Source organism: Manacus vitellinus, unplaced genomic scaffold (genome assembly GCF_001715985.3).
Source record: "Manacus vitellinus isolate BGI_N305 unplaced genomic scaffold, ASM171598v3 scaffold_27_pilon, whole genome shotgun sequence".
Classification (NCBI taxonomy): Eukaryota; Metazoa; Chordata; class Aves; order Passeriformes; family Pipridae; genus Manacus; species Manacus vitellinus.
The window spans coordinates 5751935-5775236 of record NW_021940039.1 but is presented as its reverse complement, the minus strand read 5'-3'; the positions used below and the strand labels follow the sequence as shown (position 1 = coordinate 5775236).

The window sequence follows — 23302 nt, the reverse complement described above, 5'->3', positions numbered from 1 at the left end:
CAAAGGTGTGTGGGGAGACTGCAGGACAGGTTGGTGCATGTACCTGTGTTCTTGTTGGCAATCCCAAGCAATCTCTGCCTCTTCAGAAGATGCTCGAGTACCACAGGTGCAGCCAGGTGTTGCTGCTGTGTTGCAAGAGCAACTGAAGGTTTAAAGCAATCTGTAATTAATACCTGTGGCAACACTATCCCTCTCTGCTGCAATCTTTTCTAGAGGGTACAGTTTTCCTCCAAGGAAAATGGGACAGGTAGACCATGACAACTCTATAATGTCTGCTCTAGTCACTGGATGGATGTTCTTTCTGAGCTGTTCCAGGTGGTCCCATGGACTCAGCTCTTGGGGTACCTGCACTAGGGAGGCTGTTGGCCAGACCTTGTGTGGCCAAACAACCACCTTGGAGGTTCTCTCCAAATGTAGAACCAGAGGGGGTCACACTCTGTGGCAGAATTGGACCTTCTCCAAACACTTCTGCCTCAGAACTGCTCTAAATGCTGCTGCAGCTCTCCCATTCCATGTACAAGCTCTGCTTTCCCCTCCCTGAATATCTGGCCTGGGCTGTCCACTTTGAGTCCCCCTGGCAAGTGCAGGGATTCCCTTATGCTGGATTTTCTCACTGGTAGTGGGACCATCCATGGAGGTTCCTGCTCTGAACAGCTGGAAGTCTCCTTAAAGTAACCTTGAGGAAGCAGCAGGCAAATTAGGATGAAAGCATTACTTGGTGGTGAACTTTGCACGTTTTCAGAGTAGCTTTGTGCCCTGGGGGTGACCTGCCTGGGCAGGAGCTGGGCTGGAGCTTTGCACACACTCAGGGAAGGCAGAGGGGACGTGCAGGTGCCTGTTGGGTGTGGGTGTCTTGCTGTCTTCTCCCTTCCTTGGTGTCCCAGGGCTCATGTTGTGGCACCTTACCTTGGGGGTGACAGTAGCTGCCTTAGAAAGGAGTCTGCAGTGGTTTAAAGGGATGTGATGAGAGCTTTGGCTGCTGGAAAGGTTCTCTAGGATAAATTTTGTAGCCTTATCCAGACTATGGCTGCTAAATTGATTGAGTTCTTTGGGAGGAGCTTGGAACATCTTTAAACCCAGACAGGCTGGTTCCCACATAAAAAGCTGCTTTATATTCCTCCTTTTTTCCCTCTTGTGTGGTAGGACTTCTGTCCTGCTATTGAAAAGAGTTGACTTTTCAGTGACTGGGGACCTTAATTCTTTACTCCAACACTTTCTCCTTTCTTTAAGAACAAAACTGAGGGGAGAGAAAAAAGTCTTATCACCAGCTTTTGAATCTCCTCATGAATCCCTTGGCTTCATTCCTCAAAGGCTTTTTGGTGATTTATTTTTGTTGTTGTTGAGATGAGATGATACTTAAATAGTGGTTCCTTTCTTGTGTGACCAAGTAACAACTACTCCAGCCTTGAGATGTTTCCACTTCTGCTTTCTTTCAATCCTGACCTGCTGCAGCAGCAGCAGGGTTGGCTGAAGGAGGAGTTCTTTGAGGTGGGAGGTGTCGACAGGACACTGTGCTGGGTGTGGGGTAGGATGAGCCTTCCCTGGGAGGGACAGGTCTGCTCTACCTGGAATTCAGGAAACTCTGTGGCTTGGTCAATCAGGTAGAAGCAAGAGGGTACTAGAGATCAGGTTGTTGTTGGTGGTCATTCAAAGGACTGATTTGTGTGACCTAGACTGGAATTATTCACACTTCAGCCGCGAGTAGAATGAGGGCCAGAAGTTGCTTAAGGGGTGTTTGGGGAAGCAGAGGCTGTTTTCCCTTGAGGAATGTCAATCTTTGTTTTAGCTGTTTGGGGCACTCCTCTAAAACGCCCTTTCCCCAAAGAAAGGAACAGATAGCACTTTTTTTTTTTTTCCACCTTGCTTGGAAAGAATTGCCGGAACAGTGTGTAGTGAACACTTCATCACTCTAAAACTCCTTCCTCTATGCTTCTTTTTAAACACTATTTTTATAACGCTTCCCTAACCAAACGGGGCGACTTCGTGCAAACCTCTCCCGGTGCTGTGACCGGAGTTTGGGCTGTCGTGTCCATAGTGTGAGCGGCTGGGCCGGGCCGTCCGAGCCTTGGGGCCCAGCCATCTCCTCCTTCCCGACGTGGTTTTGCTTTCCCTTCCCAAGCGCGGGAGCGGTGCCTTTCCCCCGGGAGCACCCGCGGTTTGAGCGCGGGTCCCGCGCCTCGCTGACCGCTGAGTGCTTCTGTTCTGTCCCGCCCGCTCCGTCCCGTCATTCCCGGAAATCCTTCCCGCTCCATGCCCTGCGATCGCCGGTGTCCGCGCTGTCCCGCGCGCCCGCGCCGTGCGCGCGCTGTCCCTTAAAGCGGCGATTGCCGCCGCCTCTATCGCGGCCGCCCCCGGCGCCGGCCTGCGGCCCGTTTTAATCGCCCGGGGGCCATGGTCCCACCGGCACGCAATGCCTGCGGGCGCCGCTGGGCGCCTGCCCCCGTTCGCGTGGGCGCGGGCTGGGGGCGGTCCTGGGCCCCGGCACGCCGGAATTCCCCGGAACCCGCGGGCGAGGCGGCCGAAAAGGGATGCTGGCCCGGTGCCGTGCTTGCCCGCCTGTCCGCGGCCCGCGCCGACCTGCCGCCCGCCGGGCTCGGGGCGAACAGTCCGATGCCTTCGACAAGTACGGGCTGCCCGGGCTGGTCGCAAGCTAGCGGAGCCGCGAGTCCTACGTGCTGTGCTACGACCCGCGGAGCCGCAGCGCGCTCTGGGTCATCGAGCAGCTCAACCGGGACACGCTGAGCGGCGCCTCGGACCGCGCCGCCTGCGACTTCCAGGAGGACGACTCGGTGCACGAGTATCACCGCGCCACCAACGCCGACTACCGCGGCAGCGGCTTCGACCGCGGGCACCTGGCGGCGGCCGCCAACCACAAGTGGAGCCAGAAGGCCATGCGGGACACGTTCTACCTGAGCAACATCGCCCCGCAGGTACGGTCCGGAGCTGCCCCGGCCAAGGGCGGACGCGAGAAACCACCTGGGAGTGGCGCTGTGTTTGTCCCTCCGGGCAGAGAGGGGGCAAAGTCACCCGGAGGTGTTTCCTGCTGAGTTTAACAACTGCAGAGGCACCTGCACGTGCCTCTCAAGCCATGAGAGACCCCTTTCAGTGCAGTTAAACACGTGGACAGACACTTGCAAAAGCTGTGGGCTGAGCGATGGGTGTGCAAACCAGGACCTCACTGTGCACAGCTTCCAAAGCAAACGTGGTAGTGGAGATTTAGGATTTTATGATCTCTTCTGGAAAGTGCATGGGGCACTGTGAGATGCCTTAACAGAAAAGGCAGGTGTGTTACTCTGAACAGTGACGAAATACCCCTGCAACTCACCGCTGGTTGTGTTTCTAGAATCCTCACTTAAACCAGAATGCCTGGAATAACCTTGAGAAGTACTGCAGGAGCTTGGCAAGGCACAACAGGAACGTCTATGTCTGCACAGGACCCCTCTTCCTGCCCAGGTAAACACGAGGGCTGAGCTGGGATGGCACTCGAAGGGTGCATTGTGCTGGGAAAGGAAAACAGGATGAGGTGCTCCTGCCCGCTCAGTAGGTGAGACCAGCTGTGCACAGAGGTTCTGTGGAAAGGTACTTTCTTAGGATTAGGATATAGTTTATGCATTTCCCATCCAGTTGATTATTTCATGAGTAAGGGTGGGTTTCTTGAGCTACAGTATGACCAAGTTGCTTTTGCTTGCAGTCCTTAACAATTTAGTAATTACTAGATGATTAGATTAACAGATTTGACTGCAGCCCCCATCACTGCAGAATAAAGCTTCCAGGTTTTATTTCATGGACTACCACTCCACTTAAGGGCATGACTTTATTTGCAAAGATCTTCACGTAGTGCTAAAGAGCAGCTGTCTCATGTTGAGATCTCTTCAGCAGCAGGAAATAGTTTGGAAGGGCTGTTACAGAGAGCCAGCAGGGAGGGGCTTTGGGGGGAAGCAGACCCAATGCACAGCTCAGCCTCCCTGTGTCACGTAGCCTCTGCTGCCGGGGGGTGGGGGCTCACTTAGGGGGGTGTTGGAGGGCTGAGGGGGTGGAGGTGGCACCAGACGGGGATATAACCTGGGATGTTGCTGTCGGTGCAGGGCAGAGGCTGATGGGAAGGTGTATGTCAAGTACCAGGTGATTGGGAAGAACAACGTGGCCGTCCCCACCCACTTCTTCAAGGTGCTCATCTTGGAAAAGGAGAGTGGGGAGATCGAGCTGCGCTCGTACGTGATGCCCAACAGCCCCGTGGATGAGAAGATCCCCCTGGAACGGTTCCTGGTCCCCATCGAGAGCATCGAGAGAGCCTCGGGGCTGCTCTTTGTCCCAAACATCCTGAGGAGAACAAGTAATTTGAAAGCCATCACAGCTGGGAGCAAGAGTTGAACCCTGACTAAGCAAATCCAGGTATCCCCTGGGAAGGGACTGACAGCAGCGACCCGCAGAATCATAGTTCCTTGTGCAATTTTAAATGTGGGAAGCATCAAACCAATGCTTCTTTCTACCCCTTCCCCTCTTTTGTGTGACAGTGAAACACAAACACAACACACAGCAGATCTCCAGGGAGGTCCTCCAAAGACTCCTGGGCACTTGACATTGTAGCAGCTCTCTAGACTAGAATTTGTCCCTAATCCACTGCTCCCCTGGAGTTATGTGAGGCTCCTTAGGGCACAGAGGGAAGTTACTAATTTTTGCTGTTTATTAAGGAAGGAGGGGAAGCAAGATGGGTGCAGTGGGAGGAGAGGAGAAGTTCCTGCCTTCCTGTGGCCAAAGGATTGTGTGATTGTTTTCTTTCAGAAGATGGTTTTAGCAGTAAAGCTTTGACCACCCATGGTATTGGTTGTTTCTTATCTGCTCTCACCAAAGCTCTGAATATCTCAGCAGGAGGAGGGGAGGACAGAGCCAACTTTTCCAGCTGCTTTCCTGTCTGAGCTCACTGTAGGCAGAGCTTAAGGCATCACAGATGGAGCCAAACTGTAATGAGCTGATGTGTTTTAGTGCTGAGGCCCAACTGAAGCTCCAGCTCTTCCTGGTGTTGGGAAGGATGAAGCCTTGGAGTTGAAGGAGGGGCTGGGGAAGTCATGCTGAGGCAAGAGCAGCTTCTTGGCATAAGGATTAAGCTTTGACTTCCTTTCAGTCTGAAAGCCACATGGCTGCAGAGTCACTGAGTGTGCAGGACCTCTGCACAGAGAGTGCCCATCCTCTACATGAAGTCACACCTGGATTCGAGGCAGCTGAGGTTCTATACTGGTTTATTCCCACCCCAGATGTCGGAATTGCTAAGCCTCAGCCTGCTGCCAGGTTTGTCCCAGCTGCTGGGCCATGCAGGCAGGAGGGCACAGACTTGCTCCCAGCAGCAGCTGAATTCTTGGCTGGGCAGCACTGCCAGCTTTGGTCACGCTGTGCCTTGGCCCTGCCAGGCTCTCGGAGTGACTTGCCCAGCACCCCTTGTTTGAAGAGCCGCCTCCCTGAGTCCTCAGTGCCTGCCAAGGTCAGTGGTTTCCCTTCCCTTCAGCTGTCCCTGGTGTCTTCACAGCCTCTTGGATGTGGGGTCTGAGTGCAGACAGGGAGATCAACAGCGCTTCCTGGAACAGAACGGAGTCAGAGCTGCTCTGAGAGCACCAGGCAAAGCAGCTGCTCCCCGAGGGTCACTGGGAGCCACACGTGGGCCACGTGTCAGTGCCACAGGCAGAAACCCAGCCCTGCCCTGGGCACACCCTGCACCGTCAGCCCCCCACCTCTGTGCGGATGGTCCTGCTGCCCTGGCCGGGGCAGGTGTTCAGGTAGAAGTCAAAGAGTGTGCTTGGGTCGGTGACCTCCAGGTTTGGATCCACATCAACCCCAGCTTCCAAGCCTTCCAAGCCTCCAAACACAACAAGGGCATGCCTGGGAAGAGCACAGGGACAGGGTGAGAGGGCAGAATCTGCAAGAAGCAGGCTCCTTTCTTTTATTCAGGTGTCTGGGTCTGCTTTCAAGCTCCTGTGTGCTGCTGAAGCAGGGAGCTGTGTCCCTTGCTGATGGTGCCCAGTGCAGCTGCCTCCCCACCAAAAGCCCTGCAGCACTTGGCCAATGTGACAGTCCCTGCTACCAACTCCAGAGAAACAGGAAAGGAATTGGCCTTGACCTGGGGTACTTCCCCAGCTTCGGTGACGCAGACAGATGTGCCTTGGTGTAAAAGGGAGCAGCAGAGCACTGGAGGGAGCCTGTGGGTAAGTCTTGCACTTGGATCTAGGAGCATTCCAGCCTGGGAGGACACCAAGGCTGCAGTGCAGCTCTGCTGCCTGCACCAGCCTCGCTGGGGGCTCTCAGAGGAGCCAAGCAGGTGGGACACAAACCTGAAGGAGGGGAGAGTGACCTGGTCCACGGGGCTGCCCCGCTCCGAGGTCCCAATGGAGAGATCGTAGCCTTCCTTGAACGGGCACTCGGAAAAGACAGCACCTGGGAAGCACAGTCTGGGGTTATTGCTGCACTGCCCTCACCCATGTGCCTTCTGGACAAGGTGAACTAGTGCCACTGGTGCATCAGGAGACAGAAGAATGAATCCTCTTTCCCACATAATTCCCTTGCTCTAGGAACCTCCCACACCCTTCTCAACAGCAGCACCTTCTCCTCAAAGCTCATAACACTGGTGCTAGGAACTATTCCTTGACTAATAGTTTTCCTAAGAGGTCCAGTCAACCAGAACTCAGGAAGAGGATTTTTCAGGGCTCTTGAGCTCAAATGTCACTGCTGGCTCTGGTGGGAATGAGTGGGATGTCGTTATCATGGAAACTCATCTCCTGCTGCTGTGCAGCCATTTGGAGCAATGGTGAGTGGAGATACAGGGCAGAGTTCTGGTGGGTGACTGGCCCCTAAATTTGGCTGCCAGATGGCTGCTAACTGCATGTGTAAGCTGCCTTTAAGACAAGAGAGATTTCTGTGGAAGAGATATTAATATGTTTAGCCAGTAGGCCTGAAATTGGTGGGCAAGCTCAGGCAGAGCCCTGACAGAGAGCAGGGAATCCCTGCCAATACTCACTGAGGCAGGAGGCAAGGCGGACACTGTACCCCCAGTACAAGCCCGAGACCGTCCGGGGGTGGTGTGAGGACACCACGGTGCCTTTGTGCACTTTGGCTTCTGGAAGGGAAGCAAGGAGATGATCAACCCCTGCAAGCTGGTGAGATTTGACCAGCGATTTCTCCTGGGGTGGGGCACTGAGTTGGTGTACAACACAACCCTCCCTTTTTCCAGGATGTGAAAAGGGATTCTGAGAATTCTGCGAGTTCTGGAAAGCATGCAGGTGTGTTTGGGGTGTTCACTGTTGGTCAAAGAGGCAAGGTAAGGGTGTTACTAAACTGTGTGTGAAGGGAAGGTGTAGAAACGTTGGATACCTTCAAACCTGTGCTATGGAAGGACCAGCTCCTGCAGGTCTGCAGTTCACAGGTGCTACTGGAGCCATGGATTACCTGGATTCTGGGGCTCCTCCAGGCGCACGGTGACTCTCAGACCAGGGTTCAGCTGCTTGTCTATCTGCACCTCCTGCAGTGACAGTCACCATCATTGTCAGGTATTCTGGAAGTACTGGGGAAGGTGGGGAAGGAAGGGAACCCTCTCAGGAAGTGGGGGTCTGTTCCAGCCTGGAGCTGGAATGAGGAGCTCTGCATGTGGCTCAGGGCCTTGGGAATCACTCTGAGACTTATTTTGCTGCTCAAAGGTTCAGCTGCAGCAGTGAAGCAACAATGTGCTGGAATAAGCAGGGCCTTCCAGGGGCTTGGGAAGCCACAAACACTGGAGAGCCAGAAGGGACAAGACAGCAACAGCCTTAAACCCCCTGCCAGCCCGCTGTGGCCTTCAGAAACCCAGCAGTACCCACCCTGCCTGCTTCAGATCTGCCAGAGAGACCAAGGGGATTGTTTTGGGGATCTGTGGGTAACAGACATACCTTCCTCATCCCACAGTTAACAAAAGAACCTTTGCCTGGCTTCGATGGCCGGTCCAGCACGACGCCCTCCCGGTATTCCGAGTCCTCATCCACCCGCATGTGGTGGGGGCTGTCCAGGGGATTGAGGAGCCCTGGAACAGCAGCACAAAGGGAAGAGTTGCTGAGAGGAGGACAGTGTAAGTGCCCTCCTGCCTCCTCCCTCCCAGTGTCCCAGAGCCCCTCACTGGCTCGGTGAAGTGGGAACAGTTACTGTGATCTGTGTGTCCCACACAAAATGAGCTCAGGAGGGACAGAGACAGCTGGATCATTACCTGCAAACTGCAGATCCTCGTGTTTTGGAAAAAAGGTTTTCCTCAAGTACCTGTTACCAGAGAAGGCTGAAATGTGAAAAGTTGTTTTTATGGAATCCAAGCCTCAATTCCAACCCTGTCCCGAGTCAAAGGTGCTGAGTACAGAGAAAAGCAGGCTTAGCTTCTTCAAATCCCTGATCTACCTCTAAAGTATTGTGCAGGTTGTATCCTGCATTCACTGCTCCTCTTTCAGTTAAACTCCTGAACCAGACAAGTGAAAGAATCAGATCCTGTGTTCCTGCATAATGATGTGATACAAACAGAATTTGCCTCCTGCTCCCACAGCCTCTGGTGTGAGGTACCCATGGCAGTTGGATCTCATGCACAGTCTGACCACGGTGGACTTACTGAGGGCACTCCAAGTACTGCAGGACCCGAGCCAGCTGCACACAAGCGTTGCCTTTCCTCCCAATTCCTTTGAAGTCCCCCTCCACGCTCCTGAAAGAAAAAGAAAGCAGCTTGAGGACTCAGTCTGAGGTTGGTCAGGTCTCTGGAAGACCAAGCTTTGCTTCTTAATCTGAAAATAGCAGCACACCCCTTCTCTCCACCCTGCTCATCTTTGGAACTCTCTCCATAAGCCAGGTATCTTTTTCAGTTTTGTTTTTTGATCTTTGTGTGTTGACACAACCTGGCACTTGGATGCCACTGAGCTCGATGCTCAGAATTGCAGGGCTTGACCAGTTAGCACAAGGGCAGGTCCAAGTGAAAAGCTGAAGGGCACAAATTATTCTTCTAAAGAGATATAGGCATGTCCTGTCCCTCACAGCAAAGTTTAAGACTACAGGAGAACTTGACCTCCTGCTGGTTTGTCATCCCTGTGCTGGGATAAAACAATCCTGGTTGCCAGGGCTGTTCAGTCAAAATCTTTTCCCAGTGGTAGAGGGGTCCCTGTAATCCTGGCATTTGAGGGAGGTCCAAACACTTGCATGAGGTACACACAGTTCCTTCCTGGCCTCAGCTTAATAAAAGACTGAAGGAACTGAAAGCTGAGAGGAAACACTTTGTGCAGAACAGGATGGTTCCTCCTTCATAGAATCTCAGAATGGTTTGGGTTGGAAGGGACCTCAAAGTTCATCTTGTTCCACCCCCTGCCACAGGCAGGGACACCTTCCACTAGCCCAGGTTGCTCCAAGTCCTGTCCAACCTGGCCTTGGACACTTCCAGGGATGGGGCAGCCACAGCTTCTCTGGGCAACCTGTGCCAGGGCCTCCCCACCCTCCACCTTAGGGAAGAATGTCTCCCTAAAATCTCATCTAAACGTGTTCTCTTTCAGTCTCCCCCTTACTTCACATCCTCTCCCTGCTCATCAAACACCACGATCTCGTCCACGCAGAAGATGGCGCAGGCCCGGCCGATCTGTCCCGCCAGGTACGTGCGGAGCTCCAGCGACTGCGCGTTGTTCAGGATGGAGCCCGGCAGGGCCACGCTCAGCGTGTGGTGACGGCCTGGGGACAGAGAGAGAACCATGGCTGGGGGAGCAGAGCCACGAGAGAGCCACGGCCTGACAGCTGATGTACCGCATCACAGTTACTGCTTCAGCTGCAGCCGTGGTGGGGAAAAAATGTCCTCTGTTTTTTATATTTAATCTCAGATTTTCTCTTAGGAATGGTCTCTCATGCAGTGCTCGCTGTTCGTGCCTGTTTGGGCATGTGGACTGACCCATACTGGACCTATGAAGTGTCACCCTCTCTATCAATCTGGAACACTGACTGGCTTTTAAGAGCCCAGTTCTCTCAGCTTTTTCCACCCACGTCTCCACACCGGGTCGCAGCAGCATCACCTCTGTCTGCCTTCTGCTCCTCCTTCTGCTCCTCCTTCTTTTTGGCCTCCTGTTCTGCCAGCTCCCGCACCCGCTGTTTCTCCAGCTTCTTCAGCAGCTTCATCTCCTTCCATTTCTTCTTCTCCGCTTTCCCTGGGGCGGGGAATGGCGCCTGGCGTTAAACACCGGTTTCACCCTCCCGCAGCCCCCACGTGTGCCCGGCCTTCCTTACTTTCTCCTCCTTCCAGCGCCGCCAGTCCACCTTCCTGTCCTCGACCTGCGGGGAACGGAGCGCGTTACCCCTCAGAGCCATCCCCAGGGTCCCCCCCATCCCGGGGCTCCCCTGCCCCACCTGCGCTCCCCGGGGCCGCTTCCCCACGTTCCCCTCGGTGTCCGCCATCTTTCCCGCGCTCTCGGTCACGCCCCCCGTGCTGTGATTGGTCGGACGGCCCTGGCACCTCCCTTGGGGGCGGAGCCCCAGTGTCACGTGGGCCGTGCTTAAGCGCCCGGCGCGGGTGCGAAGCTAAGCCGGGACCGCCGCGTTCTGCGGGCGGATGGGTGACCTGAAGGCGACGCGGGAATTTGGGAACTCCTGTAATTCTGTGGTTGGTCAGATTTTTAGCTTCGTGCTTGTTCAATGGTGTGAGTGACGTTTTACATCTGAGGAAGTCTAGTTCACGAATAGAAACGTTCTGAGTGGTTGGGAGCAAATGTTCCTTGGGATTGCAGCTGTTCCTTGAGGTTTCTTCTCATTTTTTTCTTTTTGAATGCATGTCATCTGTGGATCTCTTGAGATGTGATTTTCTTGAGAGTTGTGCTTCATCCCCAAAACAATAATAAAGATTAAATGCTGGCTATAGCCATTAGCAGGGTCTAAGGATGTGTATGTAAAATTTAGGCAGCCACATCTGTATCTCTGCACAAGCACTGCTTGTGTGTTGGACAATGTGGAAACGCATCCTGCCCCTTGCAGGTTGTGCCATGGCCTAGAGCAAGAGCTCCCACGTGTTGGGGGTGTTGCAATTAATCTTCATGTTAATAATCTAATCTCACGGTTCTTTCTCTGTTTCAGCAGTTGCAGCTCTCCCCATGTTTGGTAGGTAAATGGGTGCTAAAGGGCTTTCAGCAGCACCCACCCAGGCTGTGCAAGCAGGTGAGCCTGGCATGTGCCACCAGTGAGAGCAGGTTTGTTTGCCTCCTTCCCCCTGGTCCATGCAGCTCTGGATCCAGGGGGATCAGTCCCATCAGCTGCAGCCCAGTATGGAAAACCTGTGGAGCTCCCTGCCAGCCTGGGTGGGATGAGCAGCCACCACCAGAGGACCCAGCACAGGTGTTGCACAGGTGACAGCAGCTCTCCAGGAGAGCTGTGTCAGCCCTACAGTCAGTACAGAGACATTGACTCTTCCATGATTGCAGTAGTTCCACTTTAATAATTTAACTGCTACAAACACTCGTGGCACAGTCTGGTGCACATAAGTCCTGCGTGGTTGATGATGATGTTTTACATTCTTATCCAGGCTGAAATCAAGACTGATGCAAGAATTCTCTCTCAGATGCTGCTCATGTCACCCCACTAGCCCAGTGGGTGGGAGGCTGGGGGGGGCACCAGCAGCAGGAGCAGCCTGAGGCCACAGTGCCTGTCCTCCCCAGGCACCATGTGCTCTGATCAAAGGCCTAAAGGTTTTGTTCTGCACCCCGGACAATTCTGCCAAGCCCAGAGTAGTTTGGGGGTGCACAGGGAAGGTTTGGCAATAGCCAGGATACTGATAAAAGCTGTTTTCTGGGGGAAACCGGTTACGGATTCTGTGGTCACCTTCCCCAGGGAGTAACAGGAAAAAGTAATGGGAAAATTGTTAGTTATGGAAAAAAACATCTCACTGGATTTATAATCTTCAGGATCATGGAGTCACCCTCCTGATAGCTGGTGATACTGTACAGTCCTGTGGGAACATGAGTGCTGGTGGAAATGCTGTCCTGCACTTTGGATTACATGAGGAGGGATGTGGAGCAAGACGAGCCAGACTAACTCCTCACCACGGCCTTAAAGGTAGGTCCTGAAGCACCTTTCCAGAATTTGGTGATGGAAAACACTCCTGGAGCCCTCCTTACCTTGTGTCTTGTTGGATACATCCCAGAACTGATTAGCAAAGTCTTTAAAAGTAAAGAGAAACGTCAAATACTGTCAGTGCACACCAAGTTACTGCGCCCATTTCACAGCGACTTCAAGTGTTCGCAGATTCCGGGTCTGGCAAACCTCTTACCCATTTGTCTGACAGAAAATGGTTGAAAGCACAGAAGTAAGAAGGTATCAAAGTTTGTAGACAAGTAAAGAAGAGGAAGAAGAGTAGTCAGGGCAGGTGAGGACCAAGGAGAGCCTGGTTCTCCCTCCAGTGCACTCAGGAACTGGTTTTCTCCTTTTTCCATTTTTGCAATATGTCATTTGCTGCCTTCAGTGTAGCATCCTCCTAAACAAATACCACAGATTTGGTCAGTGGCTTCCAACCAAATCCCATTTTTCCTCACTGCAGTCACCATTCATACAAAAATCCTGTTCTCGTTCCTGAACGTGGTAAATGCTGTGTGTTCAGTGTGAGACAGGCACAGGCACCTCTGGGACAGGCATGGCCACTGGGCAGCTAAACACACACCCAGAGACTCCCTGCCTTGACCAAGAACTGTAGGATACTGATGGGGCCAAGCTTAGGATGGCCCTGCACACCTGCTGCCCCTGGCTCAGCTCACATGTCTGGAGGAGGGATTGTTCCAATTGGAATGCCATGCTCAGGGTCCTGTGCCCACTCTGCATTTCTTCTTGGCATTTATCTCATTAAACCAGCCCTGGTTGTTACTCCCAACCTCACCTTCCTCAGTGCTGTCACGTCTCACCTTTGCGAAGCAGAACCGGATGAAATTGGGGTAGTTGTTCTTGTGGGCCTCGCTGTAGAAAGTGGAGAGTGGGATGGCAGCAAGGCCCTGGGAAGAAGGAAGCACCTGGAGCTGAGTTTCCTGCTCTGGGGCTGCCCTGCCCCAGCGTGGGTGAAGCCCTCTCCTCCAGATCCCCCCTGCCAGGAGCTGCCAGATGGGCAGTGGTGTCGTGCTCTGGCTCCCAAAGGTGCAGCCAGTGGGGAGGGCACAAACCCACCCGGGGCAAGTACAGCAGGAAGGGCCATTCACAGTTACCTTGTTCTTCATCATCCACTTTGTAAATCTGCAGTCATAGGGCTCATCTGAGTTGGGGACCTCGGGGACATCAGATTCTGCAGGAGAAGCAAAGCAGGACAGGGGCTGGGGCAGCTGCCAGGTGCCCCAAACCCACATCCTTGGAGCTTGGATGGGGAATGCACTGTCCATCCCTGCTTTGGTGGTGCTTTAGGCAGGTTCCTGCCTTGAGCTGCCCCCCACACTCAGCCCCCCTGGGCAGAGCTGCAGCTGACTCACTGAACTCAGAGATGTCAGCCACCAGGAAATAGGTGCCCTCGGGGACGATGGGTTTGATCCCCACAGCAACCAGGCTCTGGATCAGCAAGTCTCTCTTCTGCTGTAGTGTCCTGGGCAGTTGGACAAAGTAGCTCTCTGGTTTGCCATAGAGTGTGAGCTCCCTCTGGAAACCCTGAGCCACGGCCTCCTGCAAGGAGAGACGACCAGTGCCCAGTGGGAAGATGGCCAAGGCTTGTTCAGGAACTAAACTCTTTGCTCTGATGCATTTCACAAGTGATTAAGGAACTCTGCCTCCAGCCCTTCCAAATGGCCCCTTAGATTTGTCAATGCAAGGTAGGAATGTACCCCAGGGCAGGCTGGACTCTCCCCTCCAGGGCACCATAAATAACTTGTCTGTGCCTTTCAGGTCAGCCATGGGCAAAAGAACACCTCTTTCCCCTGCTTCAGGAATGTCAGGGCCAGTTGCAGGGAGCTGCCTTACCTGGGCAATGGTGGCACAGTGGTACACGGAGTTTTGGTGCACGGTGCGGACGTGCTGCAGCAGCCTGTCGGGTCCCACAGTCCATCCCACCTGCAGCCAGGAGAGGAGGAGGAAGGTGGGAAGTCTCTGGAAACCTGCTCAGGCTCCCCTTTATTTGCCTGGGCTGGTTTCATTGTATTTTCCAGACAGAGCTTTCCTAAAGCAGCTTTGGTGCTTCCAGACCCCGAGGCTCAAAGCTGAGCGCGTGGCCACAGCATCCCCAGCGCCGTGCCGTGGCAAGGGGATAGGGATGGGGACACAATGGGGTGCCACGTGGGGCATTCACCTTCCATCCAGTGGCACTGAAGGTCTTCCCAGCGCTCCCGATGGTCACCGTGCGATCCCACATCCCTGGCAAGCTGGCTGGCAATGAAAGGAGAGAAACCCCAGTGGCAGAGCTCAGTGTGCTCATTTCTGGGAGCTCTCTGCCCACCATAACCCATCGTGATCTTTTGTGTGTTCACAGCACATCTTTCACCTGGATGAGCCTCAAGGCAGCCAGGTTTCTCAAGAGCATCTCTTTTAAATTAAATATCTTCATGCTCATGTACCCAGCCCCAGGGGCTCCTGGAGATGCCAAGCACCATCACTCTGCAACAGGGTGATTGCATGTTACTGCAACTGGAAGAACAGGCTTCTGAAATCGTGTTGAAATGGATTTCCCGAAACTAGAGACACTCAGAAAACTGTGGCTTTACAAAGCATGGGAAAAAAACCCTCAGTTTCACTGGAGCCAAAGGGCTCTTTGCTCTGCATCTCCCCTCTGACTGGCTCTGAAGTCAGGGCTCCTCTATAAGACCTGGGTTGGAGGCTGAGATTGGAGTGCAGCAAAAGGATTTGTGCCTAGTACAGCTGTGCATGCAAGGCACAGTGGGATCTCCAGGGGACCCCAGTGATATCACCACAGCCTCCCCTGGGGAGGCCCCCAGGCCCAGCCAGGCCGTCTCCACACCGATCCGGATGTGCTCCTTCCCGTCGTAGACCAGCCACTCGTACACCTCGTCGCTGATGCACAGGACGTTGTGCTTCACACACAGCTCTGCAATGAGCTCCAGCTCCCCACGGCTGAACACCTGCAGCAGGAAGGGAATGGGGCAGGGATGCAGCAGGGGCATTTCCGAGCCTGTCCCTGCCTGTCCATGAAGGCTGTGCACCCTGACAGCACCATCTCCCAGGTCAGGGAGGCAGGAGCTGGCAGGTCTATCAGGGCAAAGCCACTGCTGGCACCAAAGACAAGGCTTAAAAACACCAGAAGAGTGAGCACAGCATGTGGTGCCTTCAGAAAACCCATTTTCCTTGTGTGCAAGGAAGGTTGAGTCACTGCTGCACTGCAAATGTGGCTGCAGCACCCCAGCAGCTCCCAGGGCCACTCACAGCACGGCTAGAGGAGTTACCTTGCCCAGAGGGTTATTGGGTGAGTTCAGGACGATGGCTTTTGTCCTTTCACTGAATTTAGAAGCCAGTTCAGCTGGGTCCAGCTGCCAGTCTGCACTAGACATCAATTTTCCATCTTCTGGAGCTTTCTAGAGAGAACAGAGGGGAATCTTGGTTTGCTTTGCTATCTGTGCACTTTGCTTCCCACTCTCCTCCTCACTTACTTTGCTGTGACTCTTCCCCTTCACCCACTCACCGGTCTCAGCGGGACAAACACGGATGTCCCACCAGCCATTTTCACCATTGACTCATAGCAGTCAAAGAAGGGTTCAATGACTACCACCTGGAAGAAAGGACATGTCAGCACCCTCCTGGCCCTGCTCAGACCTTCCCTGATGTGTGCAGAGAGAAATGGAAGGGATATTTTAATCCCTGAATTACTGTAATGGACAATCTGCAGTGCCTCTGGGCAGTGTCTGGGAAGAAAACCACCACTCAGGGCAAGAAGGGTTATTTTGCCTTTGGCAGAAATGAGACTGTGCCCTGCAGCAGATAATTTTTTCCTTTGGAAGTTCAGAAACTGGAGAATGGAGCTAAAACTGTCTCTGCTTTGGAAAAGGACAATGAAAACTAGCCTGTAACTCATGGCAGACCCACAGCCAGGAAGGGCTCTCCTGGGGGAAAGCTGCCGGTGCAACAAGCCCAAATCTTGGGTTACCTCATCACCTTCATCCACAAAAGCCTGGAAGCAGCAGAAAAGGGCCTGGTATGCCCCCACAGTCACCATCACATTGGTCATAGGGTCCAGCTCTCGTCCAAGCAGCTTCTCAAAAATCTGGGCTAGGACCTTCACCAGAGGCGGGTGTCCCTGTGGGGTGAGAGGAGGGTGGGAATTAGGTTGCAGAAGCCTCCTAAAACAAGGATGAACCCTTGGAAAGGGCCTGGGCAGCCAAGCACCCTGTGAGGCATCTCCCAGCCCGGCTGCTTCAAACCCTGTGGTAAAGCAGGGAGTTATCCCCCAAGCAGGGGGCTTGGGTCAAGGCTGGATATGTGTTTTGCCCTGTTTATTGCTGCCTGAGGAGGCCTGAAGCAGCCAGGGCTGAGGGGCAGGGAGGGGTGCTGCTGAGGAGGGGGGCTGTGCACGCACAAAGGCCCGGGTGTACTGGTGCAGCATGTGGCTCCCCTCGCTGAGGGCTCGCTTCAGTGCCTCCTGCAGAAAGTCCGGAGCAGGGAAGTCAGGGAAGCCCTGGCCCAGGTTCACCTTGGAATAGGTAGCAGCCAGTTTCACAAACTCCACCCTGGAGAGAACAGAGAGAAAAGCACTTACAGAGGGTCTGAGCAGCACGCTGGCACCGGCTCTGCTTTCAGCATCCCTCTGGAGGGGAACGGGGTTGGTGTCCCTCCTGCAAAGCCATCCCACTGGTCACAGGGGGGCAGGACCGAGCACAGGTCATTTCAGACCTGTTGCAATTAAACCAAGGACGAGGCACTGTGGCACTGGGGGGTGGCTTTAATTTATTCTCCCAGGAAACAGCTCCTGTGCTGTCTGGTGTGTGGTCATGGCCAAAGCCACTCAGACACATTCAGGACAGGACTCAGAGGTTTCCAAGCTCATACCAGCCCTGCAAAATTTAGCAACCATACACTGTGAAGGCCTCTGCAGAGGGCAAGGCAGGCTGAACTTGCTGCTTGTCCCAAACAAGAGCCAGCTCATCAGCAGTCTGTAGGTTGTTTCAATCTCATCCTCGAGCTTTCCCAATGCCATGCTGTGCCTGGCGGGCTGGGAATGGCTGGAATGGCCTCTGCAGCAGCCCTTCACCTGCCTCTCTGCTTGCAGTGCCCCAGGGTGGGCTTGAAGCAGATGCCAGGCTACAGCCAGTGTGCTGCAGCTTGGCTCAGGTTTGGGTGCTGCTGGGATCATTTGAGTGGATGGGTCAGAGGGAGGGTGATGCTCCGGCCTTTCTGCCCTCAGGATGGTGCAAAACACCTGACACAGCACAAAGTGAGAGCAGCAGGTACACAGCTGAGCCAGGGTAAAGTCTTCTGGGACAAACTCACCCCGATGTGCTTCCTGAACGTATGTAAAGCAGTCAGGGGAGGCTGCTGCTCTGTGCTGTGTGGCTGCCGAGGTTTCTATCTGCTTTTAGGGTGTCTAAAACCACATCTACCACCAGGGTAAACCGGATATTCTCTTAACTCACCAGATATTCTTATCTATTCCCTCCAACCTCCGAGCTTGAACTGGCCTTGACATTTTTGCCTGCAAAGGAAGAGAGAGAAAGTGAGTTTGAAGCTTTCACTTACCAATGGGTCCAGGCAAAAAGGGGCTGTGGCTTCCCAGGTATGTTTTTCCCAACAGAAGGTGTGTCCCTTAGTTATTCCTTCACGGGCTGTTGCTGGCTGACTGTAGAGCAGTAATGCTGTTGCACTGGTTTCTGTTTTCATTTACAAGTTTCAACAAGCACTGGGAAAAGAGGTGAACAAAAGAAGTGTTTGTACACTCACTGGGGAGCTGGCACAGCCTTAAACCTCATTATCAGTTGGGATAAATCATGGGGTCAAATGAGCTCAGCCAAGCTGTAACAGCCAGGCCAAGGACCCCAGATCTGAGGTTTTGCCTTCCATAACCTCTCCTATCTTTCAGTGGAGGGATCTTCTTACTCTCCACAAGCCACAAAATACCCCCTTTTCTTAGAATTACAAATTTTTTTATTCCACCTTGTTCTATAAAGTAGCAGAAGTAGTTACTCCTTTGTCCAGTTGAAGTGTTCAGTGAAGGGACTTGCTCTAGATCCTAGAAAATATGCTGGGATTTGTATTTAAGGTTCAAAATCAGGCAGCAACTGAGTACAGGCAAGAGAGAGCACAGCACACAGGTCAGTCTGATGTACAGAGACCCCGAGGTCCTGTGTGCCTGACTGGTGTGCAATTTCTGTGTACATTGTGGCTCAGGGGAGTGGGAAGAAAGACAGTAGGAAGCACTGAGTGCAAAATCTTCCTTCCAGTTGGATAAGCACAGTGGGAGAAGTCAGACGGACTTGATGGGGAATTTATCACGAGGATGATGAAAAGCAGCAGAGGCAGAATTTTGTAACTCAGTGGTGCAGGGAAAAGGTACCCAGACAGGGAAGGGACTGGAAACTGGGAATAAATGATGCTCAACACATCAAGAAGAGCTGGGGGCACAAGGAGGGCAGCCCTGAAGCAACGAGCCAAGAAAACTGTTGTCACCACAGCAAGTAAAATATATTTGAACCAGGACAAGGAGGGAGTGTGAAAGCAGCTGGGATACAGAGCTGGGATGTGAGGGGGTCTGTGCTCTCTGCCCTGTCAGGATGGTGGGGGGTATACCAGGTCAGCCCCCTCCCCAGGCTCAGCTGCAGCAGGAACTCCCCACTTACCTGCTCCCCTCCGCTGTTCCCACAGGGCTGCATCAGAATTTGGGAAGTGCCCCAAGGATATTTTGTGCTGAGGTCCTTAAATTTTTATGCAGGTTCAGGCCTCACTGGGGATCTTTGCAAACGCCCTGCTGAGGAGCCCTGTGTTTCAGAGGGCACCAGGTGGACTCTGCTCACCATGGTGCCAGGCAGGCAGCCAAGGGTGAGCAGAAGTCGCTGGGTTTAAGGCAGCTTCTCTCCTCTGCCCCAGCCCCAGCTTTGCCTTTTCTGCACAAGCTCATGGCTGTTATGGTCACAAGACCTTGTGCCTGAGCTGATTTGGGTAAGAGTAGAAGGATTTGTGGCTTGGGAAGTAAAAGGTAGCTGGAGGTGAAATATTAGCAGCTCCAGCGCTGATCTCTTGAGGGTGGCTGCTGCAGGTCACGGGTCAGAGAATTTAACAGATCAGCAAACCTTGAAATTCCCAGTTCTGAGGTAAGGCCTTGCCTGCTCCAACCCTTTCAGGTGGTTTTCCATCAGGCCGGAGAACAACACAGGCTTGGGGCCTCACAGCCCCCAAATCTGTTTCAGCCTGTTCTGCTCCCCAGATTGAATGATGTGTTTCTCTAGGTGCATTTTGCCTGGCAGCCACACAGGAGAGCTGAGTGGACGTGCAGAAGACTTGGCATCCACAACCTTCCACCACTGATTCCCTGCCACATGTGACTTCCTTGCTCTGCATGTTGGGATCTCCAAACGGGATGCTGGTGTTTCCCAAGTACTTTGCCACCCAAGAGGCTTTAGTAGAGACCATCAGACAAGGCAGCCCCACAAAGAATGAGCTTTCTCCTGTGTGAAGGACATGCTCTTGCTTATGAGATGTTACCTTTAAACAGGCTCCCTGGAAATAAGCAGGTACAGAGATTGCACCAGCAGGGCTTTTCCTGACGTGCCTTCTCCGCTCTCACTGCCAAGGTGAACTGCTGGACAGTGAACTCCCCTGGACTCTGCACCACTGTAGCCTGAGCCAGGACCAGGCTGCCAGCCAGGGACAACCCACTGGGCATTCCATACCTCTCTGGAGCACGAGCTATATCCAGCACTGCTCTTCCTCTCCAGCAAGAAGTGACGCAGAGACGATCCTGCTCTCCTGAGCATGCCACGGCTCCCGCTGTCCCCCTCCTGCAGGCACGGACCTGCAATTCCCCAGACACAAAGGAGAGGGGTGAGACAATCACTCCACAGCTGAGCAAACACTCTGTGTGCCTGGGGATGAGGCAGGTCCAGACCCAAAACTGTGGTTGTTCTGCCACAGAAAGGAAAAGGCAAAACGAGGTGCCTTGTGTGTTGTCACCGCAATGTCAAACAGTGCTGGGGCTGTACTTTGTGCCCATGACACACAATATCAGGATCACAAGGGCAACCATGACTTCTGCCCCCTCTGTCTCCCAGTTCAGGCTTCCCTCACTTTCCTCTGCACTGAGGGGAGTGGTATGGACATCACTGAGAGGGCATCCTCTGGGAATTTGGTATTCAGTGTTAGCTTCCCTTGTGGTTTCATTTATCTCAGCTACCTCTTGCCTCTGCCCTTTCTTCCCTACAGCACCTCCACCTTCCTCATCAGTGGGGCTGTTTGGACACCCTGCCTGCCTCTTGGGGCTGGGCAAACCTGCTCCATACAAACCCATCTCAAGTTTATTTAGGTACTTGAGATAAAAGCAGCGAGTCTGGAGGATGCATGCACCTTTATTTTAATGAGCCATGGATTAATTTACCCAACTGCCAAAAAATTAATTAAAACAGGTTTGAAGCTGGCCAGCCCACAGATAAGTTCTCAGTACTCCTAGGTGCACTTTCCATCCTTACATGCAGGATGTGAGTCCCTACTGTCTGCCTTTTGTGTTATTTCTATGAAAAGTGCAAAGCAGCCACCAGCAGACACCAGTGGGGTTTGACATCTCTCTGCCAGGTGGGAAAAACCAACACAATTTATGGAAAAATGGAGAGCCAGAGCATCATATTGGTCAGGACTGTGAAATCTCCCCCTCGTCCCTGTGCCAGGCACAGCTGCACACTGGGGACAGGAGATGTGGGTGGACACTGCTTTGGGGTGCAAAGCCAATGAGTCCTGTAAAGAGGTGACAAAATGAAAATGGGGCAGTATAAAAACAGGCTTTTAACAGATTGCAGAAAACTATGGAGCTGGTGGGAGAGCCGGGCACAAGGCTCTGGCACAGGGCTGGAGGCAGTACCAGGGTCAGGACAGCACACGGCGAGGATTTTGGAGGTGACAACTGAAAGGTCACCTCAGGGACTGGTCACTCAGCACCTCCTGCCCTCCAGCCCACGGACACCCGCCGTCTCCTCCATCCCAGTGCTCCCTAAACACTCCGTGGCTGCCCTGGGGTGCACCCAGGACGCTTTGGGGATAAAGGATCCCCCTGAACGTGGGGTGCAGGACCACGGCAAGCGCAGCAGCAGCGCCAGCAAGGGCAAACACGGAGGGACAAAGCAGCTGCCAGAGGGACAATGGGGGCAAAACCAACTTACATCAAGCTGGGCTGCGCTGGTTTACGCTGGGAAAGCCTGTCCCAGCCGCCCAGGCTGCCCTGGCACACATGCTGCTCTCTCCCCCTCCTCGAAATGCTTCATCTGCTCCCGGGACTTCCTGGGAGGAGTCGCAGAGGCTGCAGGAAGGCAGGAGTCGAGCTACAACACTGATGGGGAGAAGCGTACCGGGGAAAAGGAGGGCTCTTCAGGTCACCGGGGGGAAGGAGGAGAGGGCTTTTGGAGGCTCAGGGCCAGCGCTGCCAGAGGATTTTGGCTGCCTGGAAAAATATCGCGGTGTATTGTTCAGGTGGAAGCTCACGCCGGTATAACTATATGGGATTGTTTTTGTGGTATGGTAGTAATTACTTCAGCATGGCAATGGCAGGGAATTTCCCTTTGAGTGAAGTTTTTAGCCATGTTGAAAAATGAATTTTTAAGCCAGTCAGTCAGACCCTCTCAAAAATTTCATCCTACAGACTTATTAGAGAAGGGGGTGGATCACAGACAAAGTGAAGGCATAAGTGTAAAGTTCATCAGAGAATAATGACCTACTGTCACGGTACAACCTAAAGCAGATCCTGCAGCATCACCCGACCCCTGGGCTGTGGATGGGCAGGGATAGCAGCCTCAGAGGGGGATTCCAGTCCAGGGATGCAGGAGCTGAACTCTCCATCGGTATTTGAGAGGTGACAGTTGCTGCACTGGGGTGTAGAGAGCAAATTGTCCTCTCTTAGCTTCCTTCTTGTGTGACAAGGTTTTACCTGCACCGATGAATCAGGAAGTGTAATTCTCCTGGGTGAGTAATTTCTGTCTCCCTTTCACAGTAGGAAAAAGTGAGCCACAGGGAAAGGAAGCAGCTACATCCGCTGTGCCAAAGGTTGCCAACCCCGACCTGACATCTGAGGCACCCCTGAGGTGACTAAGCAGGAGGGAATGTCTGTGCAAGCAAATGCAAACTCTTTGTTTTCTAAACTTCTGTTAAACACCGAAACAAACAGATGGAAGGAAAACTGGTGTTTGGTTCTGTAAGAGTGTACAGGGCACATCCTGAGCCACCCAGTAGCTCAGTGGCTTTTTTTTCCTGTGCTTTCTTTACCCCCTTCTCCACCAGACTTGTACCTTCCCTGGTTGTTGTTTGCCCCTGAGCTGAGCTCGTTTGATTAGATAAATTAGTAAAAAGCCAACTTGGCTGAAAAGTGGCCAGTTTTCTGTCAGGTCTGTGAGTTGAGCTGGCTCAGAGAGGGTGGGAGTGAGGCTGAAAGGTGCTGCAAGGAAACAGAAATGTGGGCAAGGACCAGAGTGGGAAGAAGGGAGCATGAGGCCCTTCTCTGGCAGAATTTGGCCTTTATATTGGTTCAACATTATCATGTAACTTCACCTTAATTTCTTCTTGAAATTCAGCAGAAATTACTTGCTAATGAGCACAAGGTCAGCAATGTAAAGGACACATCTGACCCTATAGATTGTACTGTAAGACTCAAGGAAAATTAGGACCCTCTTCAGGTCATTTTAATTTAACAAGTGCATCTAGACTTGAACAATTCTTTTTAATTATTGTTGTTTTGGTTTTTTTTAAGTTAGTTATTGCCCTGGGCCCTGGCAGGTGAGATCACAGCTCCTGTGGTACAGCTCCTGTGCCTGTGGCTACAGGAGGTTGCCGATACCTGTAATATTCTTAGAAAGCCACAGACATACTAATTATAAAAATAATATATACTTATTTTACTGGTGTAAATTTTACTGTGATCACTGGTGTATACGAGTCAAAACTGGCTGCACTTAACCCCTCAGAACTTCTGCTTGTACACTAATGAAATCACAATGAGTGTCTTTGAACTGTCCTTTATGAGTTCAAAAAGAAATTATGCGCCTCGTGTCCTCCATTGAGTCAGGCGAATAAAAAACCGCCAGTGAATCACTTTTTTTCAGGCACTAAAAAAATTGAGAGCAGGTGAAGGCGCTCCCCTGGTGCGGGGGCTGCCCCTTTAAGAGCCGCCATTTTGCGCGCTGCCCTGCACCAAGATGGC

The 23302-nt window shown here is 53.0% G+C and overlaps 3 protein-coding genes across 5 annotated transcripts; 1 reads left to right on the top strand and 2 right to left on the bottom strand.

The window, feature by feature from the left end:
- The first annotated feature begins 2391 nt into the window (after nucleotides 1-2391).
- On the top strand, nucleotides 2392-4821 carry ENDOG (endonuclease G). The gene is given in 5 exon segments (XM_018074087.2): nucleotides 2392-2582; nucleotides 2584-2611; nucleotides 2613-2930; nucleotides 3344-3453; nucleotides 4086-4821. Coding segments are annotated over 5 exon segments (933 nt in total). The 3' UTR covers nucleotides 4372-4821.
- A 408-nt stretch (nucleotides 4822-5229) lies between these two features.
- On the bottom strand, nucleotides 5230-10416 carry SPOUT1 (SPOUT domain containing methyltransferase 1). The gene is made up of 11 exons (XM_029960580.1): nucleotides 10251-10416; nucleotides 10038-10169; nucleotides 9543-9702; nucleotides 8606-8695; nucleotides 8219-8268; nucleotides 7908-8038; nucleotides 7432-7504; nucleotides 7004-7102; nucleotides 6321-6423; nucleotides 5724-5871; nucleotides 5230-5570 (listed from the first exon to the last, which is right to left on the bottom strand). Exons 1-11 carry the CDS (start codon nucleotides 10414-10416, stop codon nucleotides 5478-5480), a joined length of 1245 nt encoding a protein of 414 aa, XP_029816440.1. The 3' UTR covers nucleotides 5230-5477.
- A 1007-nt stretch (nucleotides 10417-11423) lies between these two features.
- Nucleotides 11424-21402, bottom strand: KYAT1 (kynurenine aminotransferase 1). 3 transcript variants are annotated; one of them, XR_001920878.1, is made up of 15 exons: nucleotides 21276-21402; nucleotides 19800-19921; nucleotides 17550-17608; nucleotides 16496-16646; nucleotides 16067-16216; nucleotides 15605-15691; nucleotides 15369-15497; nucleotides 14927-15047; nucleotides 14261-14337; nucleotides 13936-14025; nucleotides 13455-13641; nucleotides 13197-13273; nucleotides 12903-12989; nucleotides 12278-12481; nucleotides 11424-12167 (listed from the first exon to the last, which is right to left on the bottom strand). XR_001920878.1 is itself a non-coding variant. In XM_008919417.2 (14 exons), the coding sequence occupies exons 2-14, from the start codon at nucleotides 19881-19883 to the stop codon at nucleotides 12413-12415; spliced, it is 1368 nt and encodes a 455-aa protein (XP_008917665.1). In that variant the 5' UTR covers nucleotides 19884-19921; nucleotides 21276-21402; the 3' UTR covers nucleotides 11424-12412. The 3 variants fall into 3 exon arrangements, 2 of the variants coding, with proteins under 2 accessions (XP_008917665.1, XP_017929887.1); XM_008919417.2 differs by having other exon boundaries at nucleotides 11424-12481; XM_018074398.2 differs by lacking the exons at nucleotides 19800-19921; nucleotides 21276-21402 and adding an exon at nucleotides 18750-18913 and having other exon boundaries at nucleotides 11424-12481.
- Between the last annotated feature and the right edge of the window lie 1900 nt (nucleotides 21403-23302).